At 42.9% G+C, this 14,985-nt stretch overlaps 1 protein-coding gene across 4 annotated transcripts; it reads right to left on the minus strand.

Moving 5' to 3' along the window:
* Positions 1-6,298: 6,298 nt before the first annotated feature.
* Positions 6,299-13,419, minus strand: LOC124023481 (leucine-rich repeat extensin-like protein 3). 4 transcript variants are annotated; one of them, XM_046337926.1, is made up of 6 exons: positions 13,204-13,419; positions 11,328-11,654; positions 11,184-11,225; positions 10,944-11,075; positions 10,445-10,482; positions 6,299-10,286 (listed from the first exon to the last, which is right to left on the minus strand). In XM_046337926.1, the coding sequence occupies exon 6, from the start codon at positions 8,370-8,372 to the stop codon at positions 6,678-6,680; it is 1,695 nt and encodes a 564-aa protein (XP_046193882.1). In that variant the 5' UTR covers positions 8,373-10,286; positions 10,445-10,482; positions 10,944-11,075; positions 11,184-11,225; positions 11,328-11,654; positions 13,204-13,419; the 3' UTR covers positions 6,299-6,677. The 4 variants fall into 4 exon arrangements, with proteins under 4 accessions (XP_046193882.1, XP_046193973.1, XP_046193940.1 ...); XM_046338017.1 differs by having other exon boundaries at positions 13,204-13,415; XM_046337984.1 differs by lacking the exon at positions 11,184-11,225.
* Positions 13,420-14,985: the final 1,566 nt, after the last annotated feature.

Raw genomic sequence — 14,985 nt, forward strand, 5'->3', positions numbered from 1 at the left:
CCGTTAACGGGTTAATTGACATCAACAACCGCTGAATTGCATAGCGCCACATTCAAATAATATTACTAAAAATAAAAATATTAATATTCATGAAATCACAAGTGCAATATAGGAAAACACATCTTAGCCTTTTGTTAATCCACCTGTCGTGTCAGATTTTGAAAATATACAATATTTTGACAGTTTTGGAAACTTTAGAGTGTTTTCAATCCAATACTAATAATAATATGCATATATTAGCAACTGAGACTGAGGAGCAGGCCGTTTAGTTTGGGCAACTTATTCATCCAAGCTACTCAATACTGTCCCCCAGCCATAAGAAGTTAACGAGTCCGAAGAGAAGGATATCCTGCTTTCACTGGAACAGGCCCAGATCCACGCCTTTTGCGTGAAGAAAAGATGCCGGAAAAGAGGCCGCAGATCTGAGAACTCGGAGGCGAGCAAGTAAACTCCCATTGCCTTCCATTCTTCTTGCTAACATGCAATCATTGGAAAATAAAACTGATGACCTACAATTAAGATTATCCTACCAACGGGACATTAAAAACTGTAACATCTAATGTTTCACCAAGACGTGGCTGAACAAAGATGTGGACAATATAGAGCTAGCAAGATTTTCCATGCACCGGCAGAACAGAGACACTACCTCTGGTAAGACGAGGGGTGGGGGTGTGTGTCTTTTTGTCAATAACAGCTGGTGCGAGATGTCTAATATTAAAGAAGTTTCGAGGTATTGCTTGCCTTAGGTAGAGCATCTTATGATAAGCTGCAGACCACACTATCTACCACACTATCTGCTATTATCATTGCGTTAGCTAGCTAGAACAAAGTGTTAATAAGATAAATTCATTTAAAAAGATTAAAAGCAATACAAATAAGTTATCCAGTAGGCATCTGTATTATTTGTAGCTGTCTATGTACCACTCCAAAGCTGGCACTAAGACCGCTCTCAAACAACTATATAAGGCCATAAGCAAAGAAGAAAATGCTCTCCCAGAAGCGGCACTCCTATTGGCCGGGGACTTTAATGCAAGCAAACTTAAATCAGTTTTACCAAATTTTTACCAGCATGTCACATGTGCAACCAGGGGGGGAAAAAATCCTAAACCACCTTTACTCCACACATAGAGATGCATACAAAGCTCTCCCCCGCCTTCCATTTGGCAAATCTGAGCATAATTCTATCCTGCTTACAAGAAAAAACTAAAGCAGGAAGTACCAGTGACTCGCTCAAAACATAAGTTGTCAGATGACGCGGATGCTACACTACAAGACTGTTTTGCTAGCAAAGACTGGAATATGTTCCGGGATTCATCCAATGACATTGAGGAACACCACCAGTCATCGGCTTCATCAATAAGTGCATCGATGACGTCGTCCCCACAGTGACTGTACGTACATATCCCAACCAGAAGCCAAGGATAACAGGCAACATCCACATTGAGCTAAAGGCTAGAGCTGCCGCTTTCAATGAGCAGGAGACTAATCCGGACGTTTATAAGAAATCCCGCTATGCCCTCAGACGAACCCATTAAACAAGCAAAGCGTCAATACAGGATTAAGATTTAATCCTTCTACACCAGCTCTGACGCTCGTCGGACGTGGCAGGGCTTGAAAACTATTACGGGCTACAAAGGGAAACCCAGAAGCGATCTGCCAAGTGACACGAGTCTACCAGACGAGATAAATGCCTTTTATATTCGCTTCGAGGCAAGCAACACTGAAGCATACACAAGAGCACCGGCTGTACTAGATGACTGTGTGATAACACTCTCGGTAGCTGATGTGAATAAACCCTTTATGTTATGCAGGTGAATGAGGACCCAAAAGCGACTTGGCGAAAACAGAGTCTTTAATCCAGTAAAGGAAATATGCAATACTACTAGACAAATCGGAGCGGTAAATAAAGTATAAAAAACAATTCCACTCGTAATGACGAGAACAGACTGGAGACTCGATCATAAACTGTAGGTTGCCTCGGGAAGGCACTTGACCGTAGCATACTCAGACACCTGCTCACCACGCAGCATCTGAGGGAAACACGACACGACAGGACGATACAAAGACACAGCACGGTGAACAATATACAAGGATCCGACAGGACAGAAACGGAAAACAAGGGGAGAAATAGGGACTCTAATCAGGGGAAAAGATAGGGAACAGGTGTGGGAAGACTAAATGATTGATTAGGGGAATAGGAACAGCTGGGAGCAGGAACGGAACGATAGAGAGAAGAGAGAGAGGGAGGGAGAGAGAAAAAAGGGAACGAACCTAAAAAGACCAGCAGGGGGAAAACGAACAGAAGGAAAAGCAAAATGACAAGACAATATAAGACAAAACATGACACTTTAACCTCTTGCAACGAGCAATCCCGTATCCGGGAGCGTAATCATAGCCTCAAATGCATTAGCATTACGCAGCGGACATAAATACCCCTAGAAACTTTTCCTATTCATGAAAATCGCAAATGAAATTAAATAAATATATTCAAACACAAGCTTAGCCTTTTGTTAACAACACTGTCATCTCAGTTTTTCAAAATATGCGTTACAGCCAACTCTAGACAAGCATTTGTGTAAGTTTATCATGGCATAATGCTATGCTAGGCTCTGCTGGCAGCAGGCAACATTTTCACGAAAATAAGAAAAGCAACCAAATTAAATCATTTACCTTTGAAGAACTTCAGATGCTTTCACTCAGGAGACTCCCAGTTAGATAGCAAATGTTCCTTTTTTCCCAAAATATTATTTTTGTAGGCGAAATAGCTCCCATTTCTTCATCATGCATGGCTGAGAAATCGACCGGAAAATGCTACAACTATAACGCCAAACTTTTTTCAAAATTTGCTCCATAATATCGACAGAAACACGGCAAACGTTGTTTAGGATCCATCCTCAAGGTGTTTTTAACATATATATTCAATAATATATCCGTCGAGGCAATTGGTTTCTCATAAGAAGCGATTGGAAAAATGGCTACCTCAGTATTTTACGCTAGATTTTCTGCGGGAGACACCATGTGCTAACACCAACATGCTATATATGGTCCCTTACAGCCATTCTTCAATGGAAATGCCTAAAAAAATGCACAATGCTGTAGACACCTTGGGGAATACGTGGAAAACGTAAGCTCATTCACAGCCATATAAGGAGTCATTGGCATGAGGCGGTTTAAAAAATACGGCACTTCCTGGTTGGATTTTTATCTGGGTTTCGCCTGTAACATCAGTTCTGTGGCACTCACAGACAATATCTTTGCAGTTTTGGAAACGTCAGAGTGTTTTCTTTCCAAAGCTGTCAATTATATGCATAGTAGAGCATCTTCCCGTGACAAAATATCTTGTTTAAAACGGGAACGTTTTTCATCCAAAAATGTTAAAGCCGCTGGTCCAGACGGATTACCAGGACGTGTACTCAAAGCATGCGTGGACCAACTGTCAAGTGTCTTCACTGACATTTTCAACCTCTCCCTGACCGAGTCTGTAATACCAACATGTTTCAAGCAGACCACCATAGTCCCTGTGCCCAAGGAAGTGAAAGTTACCTGCCTAAATGATTACCACTCTGTGGCACTCAAGTCGGTAGCCATGACATGCTTTGAAAGGCTGGTCATGGCTCACATCAACAGCATCTTCCCGGACACCCTAGACCCACTCCAATTAGCATACCCCCCACAGATCCCACAGATGACGCAATCTTAATCGCACTCTACACTGCCCTTTCACACCTGGACAAAAGGAACACCTATGTGAGAATGCTGTTCCTTGACTACAACTCAGCATTCAACACCATAGTGCCCACGAAGCTCATCACTAACCTAATGACTCTGGGACTAAACACCTCCCTCTGCAACTGGATCCTGGACTTCCTGACGGGCCGTCCCCAGGTGGTAAGAGTGGGCAACAACATGTCTGCCATGCTGATCCTTAACACTGGGGCCCCTCAGGGGTGTGTACTTAGTCCCCTCCTGTATTCCCTGTTCACCCACGACTGCATGGCCAAACACAACTCCAACACTATCATTAAGTTTGCTGATGACACAAGAGTGGTAGGCCTGATCACCGACAACGATGAGACTGCCTATAGGGAGGAGATCAGAGAACTGGCAGTGTGGTGCCAGGACAACAACCTCTCCCTCAATCTGAGCAAGACTAAGGAGCTGATCGTGGACTACAGGAAAAGGCGGGCCGAACAGGCCCCCATTAAAATTGATGGGGCTGTAGTGGAGCGGGTCGAGAGTTTCAAGTTCCTTGGTGTCCACATCACCAACGAACTATCATGGTCCAAACATACCAAGACAGTCGTGAAGAGGGAGCTTCTTTCTTGCTTAGCGGCCTTTCAGGTTATGTCGATATAGGACTCGTTTTACTGTGGATATAGATACTTTTGTACTTTTGTACAGGCCTCCTAATTGTCCCTAGAATTTCTCAGCAAACAGCTGGAGGCAGGGCTTTCTCCTATAGAGCTCAATTTTTATGGAACGGTCTGCCTACCCATGTCAGAGACGCAAACTCGGTCTCAACCTTTAAGTCTTTACTGAAGACTCATCTCTTCAGTGGGTCATATGATTGAGTGTAGTCTGGCCCAGGAGTGGGAAGGTGAACGGAAAGGCTCTGGAGCAACGAACCGCCCTTGCTGTCTCTGCCTGGCCCATTTCCCTCTTTCCACTGGGATTCTCTGCCTCTAACCCTATCATAGGGGCTGAATCACTGGCTTACTGGGGCTCTCTCATGCCGTCCCTGGAGGGGGTGCGTCACCTGAGTGGGTTGATTTACTGTTGTGGTCATCCTGTCTGGGTTGGCGCCCCCAACCCCCCCCCCTTGGGTTGTGCCGTGGCGGAGATCTTTGTGGGCTATACTCAGCCTTGTCTCAAGATGGTAGGTTGGTGGTTGAAGATATCCCTCTAGTGGTGTGGGGGCTGTGCTTTGGCAAAGTGGGTGGGGTTATATCCTTCCTGTTTGGCCCTGTCCGGGGGTGTCCTCGGATGGGGCCACAGTGTCTCCTGACCCCTCCTGTCTCAGTCTCCAGTATTTATGCTGCAGTGGTTTCTGTCGGGGGCTAGGGTCAGTTTGTTATATCTGGAGTACTTGTCCTTTCCTATTCGGTGTCCTGTGTGAATCTAAGTGTGCATTCTCTAATTCTCTCCTTCTTTCTTTCTCTCTCTCGGAGGACCTGAGCCCTAGGACCATGCCCCAGGACTACCTGACATGATGACTCCTTGCTGTCCCCAGTCCACCTGGCCATGCTGCTGCTCCAGTTTCAACTGACCTGAGCCCTAGGACCATGCCCCAGGACTACCTGACATGATGACTCCTTGCTGTCCCCAGTCCACCTGGCCATGCTGCTGTTCCAGTTTCAACTGTTCTGCCTTACTATTATTCGACCATGCTGGTCATTTATGAACATTTGAACATCTTGGCCATGTTCTGTTATAATCTCCACCCGGCACAGCCAGAAGAGGACTGGCCACCCCACATAGCCTGGTTCCTCTCTAGGTTTCTTCCTAAGTTTTGGCCTTTCTAGGGAGTTTTTCCTAGCCACCGTGCTTCTACACCTGCATTGCTTGCTGTTTGGGGTTTTAGGCTGGGTTTCTGTACAGCACTTTGAGATATCAGCTGATGTACGAAGGGCTATATAAATCAATTTGATTTGATTTGATTTGATTTACTTGTTTCCTCCAGCATCTTCACAAGGTCCTTTGATGTTGTTCTGGGATTGATTTGCACTTTTCGCACCAAAGTACGTTCATCTCTAGGAGACAGAACGCATCTCATTTCTGAGCGGTATGACGGCTGCGTGGTCCCATGGTGTTTATACTTGTGTACTATTGTTTGTACAGATGAACGTGGTATCTTCAGGCATTTGGAATTTGCTCCCAAGGATGAACGAGACTTGTGGAGTTCTACAGTTTTTTTTCTGAGGTCTTGGTTGATTTATTTTGATTTTCCCATGATGTCAAGCAAAGAGACACTGAAGGTAGGCCTTGAAGGTAGGCCTTGAAATACATCCACAGGTACACCTCCAATTGAATCAAATGATGTCAATTAGCCTATCAGAATCTAGGTAGTCATCTGGAATGCATTTCAGAAGCTTCTAAAGCCATGACATAATTTTCTGGAATTTACAAGCTGTTTGAAGGCACAGTCAACTTAATGTGTGTAAACTTCTGACCCACTGGAATTGGGATACAGTGAATTATAAGTGAAATAATCTGTCTGTAAACAATTGTTGGAAACATTACTTGTGCCATGCACAAAGTAGATGTCCTAACCAACTTGCCAAAGCTATAGTTTGTTAATAAGAAAATTGTGCAGTGATTAATAACAAGTTTTAATGACCCAAACCTAATTGTATGTAAACTTTCGACTTCAACTGTAGCCTCGTTAATGTTATGGGTGCAGGCAATGGCATACAGTAAAACCACATGGGAGCAGGCAATGGCTTACAGTAAAACCACATGGGAGCAGGCAATGGCTTACAGTAAAACCATATGGGTGCAGGCAATGGCTTACAGTAAAACCACATGGGAGCAGGCAATGGCTTACAGTAAAACCATATGGGTGCAGGCAATGGCATACAGTAAAACCACATGTGAGCAGACAATGGCTTACAATAAAAACACATGGGTGCAGGCAATGGCTTACAGTAAAACCACATGGGAGCAGGCAATAGCTTACATTAAAACCACATGGGAGCAGGCAATGGCTTACAGTAAAACCACATGGGAGCAGGCAATGGCTTATAGTAAAACCACATGGGTGCAGGCAATGGCTTACAGTAAAACCACATGGGTGCAGGCAATGGCATACAGTAAAACCACATGGGAGCAGGCAATGGCTTACAGTAAAACCACATGGGAACAGGCAATGGCTTACAGTAAAACCACATGGTTGCAGGCAATGGCATACAGTAAAACCACATGGGAGCAGGCAATGGCTTACAGTAAAACCACATGGGAGCAGGCAATGGCTTACAGTAAAACCACATGGGAGCAGGCAATGGCTTACAGTAAAACCACATGGGAGCAGGCAATGGCTTACAGTAAAACCACATGGGAACAGGCAATGGCTTACAGTAAAACCACATGGGTGCAGGCAATGGCATACAGTAAAACCACATGGGAGCAGGCAATGGCTTACAGTAAAACCACATGGGAACAGGCAATGGCTTACAGTAAAACCACATGGGAGCAGGCAATGGCTTACAGTAAAACCACATGGGATCAGGCAATGGCTTACAGTAAAACCACATGGGTGCAGGCAATGGCATACAGTAAAACCACATGGGAGCATGCAATGGCTTACAGTAAAACCACATGGGAGCAGGCAATGGCTTACAATAAAACCACATGGGTGCAGGCAATGGCTTACAGTAAAAATGCATGGGTGCAGGCAATGGCTTACAGGAAAACCACATGGGAACAGGCAATGGCTTACAGTAAAACCACATGGGTGCAGGCAATGGCTTACAGTAAAAACACATGGGTGCAGGCAATGGCTTACAGTAAAACCACATGGGAGAAGGCAATGGCTTACAGTAAAACCACATGGGAGCAGGCAATGGCTTACAGTAAAACCACATGGGAACAGGCAATGGCTTACAGTAAAACCACATGGGTGCAGGCAATGGCATACAGTAAAACCACATGGGAGCAGGCAATGGCTTACAGTAAAACCACATGGGAACAGGCAATGGCTTACAGTAAAACCACATGGGAGCAGGCAATGGCTTACAGTAAAACCACATGGGAACAGGCAATGGCTTACAGTAAAACCACATGGGTGCAGGCAATGGCTTACAATAAAACCACATGGGTGCAGGCAATGGCTTACAGTAAAAACACATGGGTGCAGGCAATGGCTTACAATAAAACCACATGGGTGCAGGCAATGGCTTAGAGTAAAAACACATGGGTGCAGGCAATGGCTTACAGTAAAACCACATGGGAGAAGGCAATGGCTTACAGTAAAACGTCATGGGTGCAGGCAATGGCTTAGAGTAAAAACACATGGGTGCAGGCAATGGCTTACAGTAAAACCACATGGGAGAAGGCAATGGCTTACAGTAAAACGTCATGGGTGCAGGCAATGGCTTACAGTAAAACCACATGGGAGAAGGTAATGGCTTACAGTAAAAACACATGGGAGAAGGCAATGGCTTACAGTAAAAACACATGGGTGCAGGCAATGGCTTACAGTAAAACCACATGGGAGAAGGCAATGGCTTAGAGTAAAAACACATGGGTGCAGGCAATGGCTTACAGTAAAAACACATGGGTGCAGGCAATGGCTTACAGTAAAAACACATGGGAGAAGGCAATGGCTTACAGTAAAAACACATGGGAGAAGGCAATGGCTTACAGTAAAACCACATGGGTGCAGGCAATGGCTTACAATAAAACCAGTCAGTGTTCTACTCTCAAAAAATGATTACATTATGGATGAATAAACTGTTTAGCTGTTACACTGATAAGTATTGTATTGGACCTATTCTGAGATTAGGCTAATAGATGTGGCAGCTCCATGAAAGTAAGCTACACCCTTTCTCTGAGTAGTGAGTTACTTTGAGTACAAATTAACATCTTGGTGTGGTGGTGGTCTGTTCCCAGCACTTCCTGTGCGCTGTGTTTTAAACTAGAAACAACCAGTCCTGTGCAGGTTAGGGTCTGTATCTGGGGCAGAAAAAACACCCCAGTACTTTACAGTAACCTCTCGCTCAGGGTTTTACCAGAACACAACAGGCAGAAGCAGTGTTGGACCAAAGACATTAGACCCCAGCTTTATTTTGTATTCTCAAAAACTGGCCACTCTTGCTTCAAGTGGTCGCAATTTCTTTATAAAATGAGGGACATTTCTCTGGCACTATTCTCTGGTGAAGTATACTGTATTGTAATTGAGTAGTTGCATAGTAAACATGTAGCCTTCAAACTAACATGTTTCAAATTAATTGACAATAACTGATATTGGAATTTGTTACTGTATGTGTCACTATTACAATCTTGCCACGCCCACATCATTTTACAGTTATGCAAACTATTACCTCTGTCTTCCTATGACCACAGAGAAAGTCATATGCACTTTCATATTACATTCATATTACATTTGAATGGAATTTCCATACTCTCTCAAGAGGGAGAACATCTATTTACAGCAACTCACTGTTTCGGCTATGTGGTGGGCTCAACATTTTACATAAACCATGGAAAGCCCCCAACCTGTAGCCAGTACATGCGTACAAACACGCGCATCTGTGCAAAAATATACACCAACACTCACTTGCTCGATCACTCACTCACTCACTCACTCACTCACTCACTCACTCACTCACTCACTCATACTGAGTGAGTCATATGCAGACATATAGACACAGGCACACACACTTAGTCACACACAGAGACATAAAATGTTCGGTATGAGTTATTTTTCCCTGTTATATCCCCAAATCATCACTAATAATCGCCAAAGTGTCTCAGTGGTTTCTTCATTAAAATATATATTTTGATAGTCAATAACAAATGATGGTTTATCATCATTATGTGTGAGATAACCTTTGTGATACACACTACTAACGGGTGTTATTTTGCTCCTCTAACTCTGAGGTGTGACGTGACGGAGGGTTCACACTCAGAAGCACATATTCTCGAGCTCTAACCCTTGCCCACCTGTCTCACTCCGATCCCCCTACCCCCCATCTTTACATCACATTTTATTCTCTGAAATACTGCTGCACTGCGGTCAACACACTGCTCAACATTTCCATGACACCAGGAAGAGTGTGTGTGAGTTACATATATATATATTTTAAAAAATATGAATCTCCCCAAGGAATGACATTTTCATCCACAAAATATGTTCAGTTTTCCTCTTTTTCAGTGAAAAGATCCAACAAAGAAGACAAGTTAAACAGTAAAACAGTCAGCAGCACTGAGTCGTTAAGGTCTGGATGAGGTCTCTTTCAGAGCCTATGGGCTCCGTGGACTCGGATGGCTGCATACTCTGAGCATTCATCATGGGGGGTTGGAATATGGGGGGGTTTCGGGGACCCTCTAGGGGTCTGGTGGTTCAGGCTAGCGTACACAAGGTGGTTTGACCCTTGACCTCCAGCTGTGATGTCAGAGGAAGGCAGAGTTCCGTTTGTCATCAGGAGGCTGTGTGCCGATGCCCTGTTGATGTGTTTGGCATAGGGACCATTGTTGTAGAGATTGTCAGAGTGGGCAGGGTTTGGTGTGAATGGTGATGATGCAAAGGTTCCCTTAGAGCAGGAGGAGAGGTCTGGACATGGTGCTGCCTGTGTGGACATTTCCATTAAACACAGAGAAAAACAATTAGACGGAGTCAGGACAACAAGGCTTCCATTTTGTACAAATGTAGTATATTGAGGACCAGTTTTGTCATGATAGTAAATGACCCAGTGGTTAATAGTAAGATGCTATAAGATTTCCTTACCTGCTCCTTTATGCCGTTATTTGATGACCTTGTTGGTCCTGAAAAATGTGTATATTTTAGAAAGTTAAAGTGACATGTTTGCTGTATTTCAACCTTGTACACAATAAAAGTCAGTATTAAATGGGTCTAATAGAAAACCTGAGCTGGAGCACACCAAGAGAATATGATTTAGTGTAGAGGTGCTGACTAACGGTGAATAAAGTTATAAAACAAAGAGAGTCACACACTCCACATGTATAACCTTCCAGTAATGTATTGGGTAAAAAAACACCAATGTTTCGGCATCACTGTGCCTTCTTCACCCTGATTACTGGGAGGTTATACATATGGAGTCTTCTTCATCACTGTGCCTTCTTCACCCTGATTACTGGGAGGTTATACATATGGAGTCTTCTTCATCACTGTGCCTTCTTCACCCTGATTACTGGGAGGTTATACATATGGAGTCTGCGGCTCTGTTTGTTTTTTATAGTAATAAATGGGTAACAGCATTACTCACCTTTACATCCATAAAGATAGAGGAAGGAGATTGCTGTCACCACGACCACCAGCAGTACTATTCCCACACAGATGTAAGCATACGGCAGCCAGCTCAGATATTTCTCATCATGCTTTGCATTTGGTGAGTTGTCTGTTAGAGTATAAACAGAGGTCTTAACACCAGACACAGTTGTCACATAGGCCTACTAGCTGATGTGATGTGATTGAATGTCTGTAATTTCATAAAACATTCTCCTACATGTGTTGTGGTCTGCTGTGCTAGTCATTTTCAGGTTGATATCTGTAGAAATAAGTGTATCAAACAACAAGGACTCAACTGAGTATGTATCTTATTCATTTTAAAACAATTGATTGAGGAAAAAACTAAGCTTTTGTTGGTTACCTGAGACAGAGACATTGATAGCATGGCTAACAATTGATGATTTATTCCCAGCCATTCCACATCTGTACGAACCATCGTCATTCATAGATATCTTCTTAAAATCCAAAAATGCAATACGATTTTCTGACCCGCTATCAAATGGTTTCCATCCAATTTTGACTTGCTCTGTCTCATTGATTTGTTTGCAGTTGGCGTCCTCAAATTTACACCATGTGACACGTAAGGTTTCCCCACAATGTTTCACAGGGCAGTTAATTGTCAGCCGTTTCTGAGGGACAGCAGTCCAAACAGTGTTTCTTTTGATTGGCACCTCAATTTCACATGGGCCTTGGTGTGAGAAAAGATGATGGAAACAATTGACATAATTACTACTGATAGGGATCATACTGGTCACTGGCAAAACACAAATGAACATGAAGACCTGTCATATTCAAATTGCAGTTGAGAAGTTACGCTTTGACAGTGTCCATCACCCATCTCTGACTGACTTTGGTTGATCAATAAGTACATTCAGAAAGTATTCAGACCCCTTTACTTTTTCCACATTCTGTTACATTACAGCCTTATTCTAAAATGGATTAAATTAAAATTTTCCCTCATCAATCTACACACAATACCCCATAATTACAAATCAAAAAATGTTTTTTAGAAATGTTTGCAAATTTATCAAATATAAAAAACTGAAATATCACATTTTCATATGTTTTCAGACCCATTACTCAGTACTGAGTGCTTTGGAGCAGGTTTAAATCAAATATCTCTCTGTACTTTGCTACGTTCATCTTTCCCTCAATCCTGACTGGTCTCCCAGTTCCTGCCACTGAAAAACATTCCCACAGCATGATGCTGCCACCAAACTTAACCGTAGGGATGGTGCCAGGTTCCCCCAGATGTGACGCTTGGCATTAAGCGCCAAAGAGTTCAATCTTGGTTTCATCAGACCAGAGAATCTTGTTTCTTATGGTCTGAGAGTCCTTTAGGTGCCTTTTGGCAAACCCATATTCGGGTTCTTGGTCACCTCCCTGACCATAGCCCTTTCCCCCCAATTGCTCAGTTTGGTCGGGCAGCCAGCTCTAGTAAGAGTCTTGTTCGTTCCAAACTTCTTCCATTTAAGAATGATGGAGGTGACTGTGTTCTTGGGGACCTTCATTGTTGCAGACATGTTTTGGTACCCTTCCCCAGATCTGTGCCTCGACACAATCCTGTCTCGGACCTCTAGGGACAATTCCTTCGACCTCATGGCTTGGTTTTTGTTCTGACATGCACTGTCAACTGTGGGACATTACATAGACAGGTGTGTGCCTTTCCAAATCATGTCCAATTAATTTAAGGTACCACAGATGGACTTCAATCAAGTTGTAGAAATATCTCAAGGACGATCAATGGGATGTACCTGAGCTACATTTTTGAGTCTGATAGCAAAAGGTCTGAGTACTTATGTAAATAAGGTATTTCTGTTGAGTTTTTTTGACATTTGCAAACATTTCTAAAAACCTATTTTAGTTTTTTTATTATGGGGTATTGTGTGCAGATTGATGAGGAACATTTTTTATTCAATGTTGCAGACATGTTTTGGTACCCTTCCCCCAGATCTGTGCCTCTGTGCCTCGACACATTATTATGTAAATAAGGTATTTTTTGTATTTATTGTATGATTTTGTGTGTAAATTGATGAGGAACATTTTTTAAATCAATTTTATAATAATGCTGCAATGTAATATAATGTGGAAAAAGTCAAATGGGCTGAATACTTCTGAATGCACTGTACATAGCATACTGTTGAAGGAAATTTTAAGTAAATTGCCAAAATTAGCAAATCTCAATCCCTTTCAAATGTAACACAAAAAGTAGAAGTAACAAGATGGAAACATCTTACCTTGAGCATTGCCATAGATGCAGACCAGGAAGAGGAGACAGAAGACCAGCAGGATGTGGTCAGACCACGGTGGGTCCATCAGGGCAAAGATGCAATGTCTTATGAGATCTCAAGACAGGTCATGCTCGTGTCACTCAGTTCGAGCAAACCCTCTGTGATCACAAACGTGAGTTGAGTGGAGACACTGACGATATGTTCTGAATATGTCTCTCTCTCTCTCTCTCTCTCTCTCTCTCTCTCTCTCTCTCTCTCTCTCTCTCTCTCTCTCTCTCTCTCTCTCTCTCTCTCTCCTCTGCATCTACAGGGTTTTTCCACTTCCTGTCCTCCTACATATGAGCCTACCTACCATAGCTCTCTTGTCTATTGCTTCTACTTTAGAGGTCTGTTTCCTCTCCCACACACATCGTAGGCCAACACGTATATGTGTTTTTAGTGGGTTACAGTATATTATTGTATGTCATTTAATGGGCAATGATCTTTAAACTTATGCTCAGTTAAAAAATGTAGCTTTTCACACTTTTAGTAGACACTCTTATCCCGTGCATATATTTTCAAACTTGTCTCCCCGTGGAAATTAGACCCACAACCCTGACGTTGCAAGCGACATGCTCTACCAACTGAGCTACACTTAACAATTGTATTGTAATCCATTTAGAGGTGTGTGTGGGGGGGGGGGGGGTCCTCTTTGGTTCTCTATTGCTCCTCTATTGTGCGTCAAGCAAGAGGGAACCTGACCATCAGAACAGCTCCTTGAATCCCTACTTCTTGAAGTTTGCAGATGTGTCTAAAAAACACTTCTTTACCCTTTGGTGTGTGTACTTTACTATATTTATACTTGGAATGTTGCTTTTCAACAGCAAAAGATTTTAAAAAAATATTCATAAAAAAACTTTGTAGGATGTCTTTAAAAAAACTTAGTACAGCAAACTTGCTATAGCACCTACACCACCTGTGGTAAGAAACATTTACCTGATGACTAATGCTTTCCATTCAGTCACTATCAGAGTTCATTAACAGTTGCAACTTATGTCTTCAGCTACTTACAGAGCGTTACAGTATCGCCATCTTCTGGTGAATAAATTACTGAGGCAGTTCTCCATCCTTGACTATATTTATTAACACAATTGAAATGCATTTCACATTAAACGTTCTGCCTCAACAGATATTATTCAAGGGCAGACAAAGAGATGTTACACAGCTGATATGATTTTGTCAATTTGATCACATCATCAGGTCATAGAGTCACAAATACTGCTTTGTTGATCTACATCAGCTTCCTGTATTCTCAGCTCACTCAGTTCCACTTCTGTATCCCGAGATGTTTCTGCAAACAGAAGCAGTCATAAGTATGAGTGTGAGTGTGAGTGTGTGTGTGTGTGTGTGTGTGTGTGTGTGTGTGTGTGTGTGTGTGTGTGTGTGTGTGTGTGTGTGTGTGTGTGTGTGTGTGTGTGTGTGTGTGTGTGTGTGTGTGTGTGTGTGTGTGTGTGTGTGTGTGTGTGTGTGTGTGTGTGTGTGTGTGTGTGTGTGACGGCGTTCGTCTGTTGAATGAAGAAAGTCGGACCGAAATGCAGCGTGTAGGTTACTCATGACTTTAATGAACAGAATAGCGGAACATGAAATAACTGAAATACAAAAACAACAGAACGGAACGTGAAACTAATTACAGCCTATCTGGTGACTACTACACAGAGATAGGAACAAACACCCACAAAATACAAAGCGAACTCAGGCTACCTAAATACGGTTCCCAATCCGAGACAACGAGAATCACCTGACTCCAAT

The sequence above is a fragment of the Oncorhynchus gorbuscha genome, linkage group LG01, assembly GCF_021184085.1.
Source record: "Oncorhynchus gorbuscha isolate QuinsamMale2020 ecotype Even-year linkage group LG01, OgorEven_v1.0, whole genome shotgun sequence".
NCBI classification, from domain to species: Eukaryota; Metazoa; Chordata; class Actinopteri; order Salmoniformes; family Salmonidae; genus Oncorhynchus; species Oncorhynchus gorbuscha.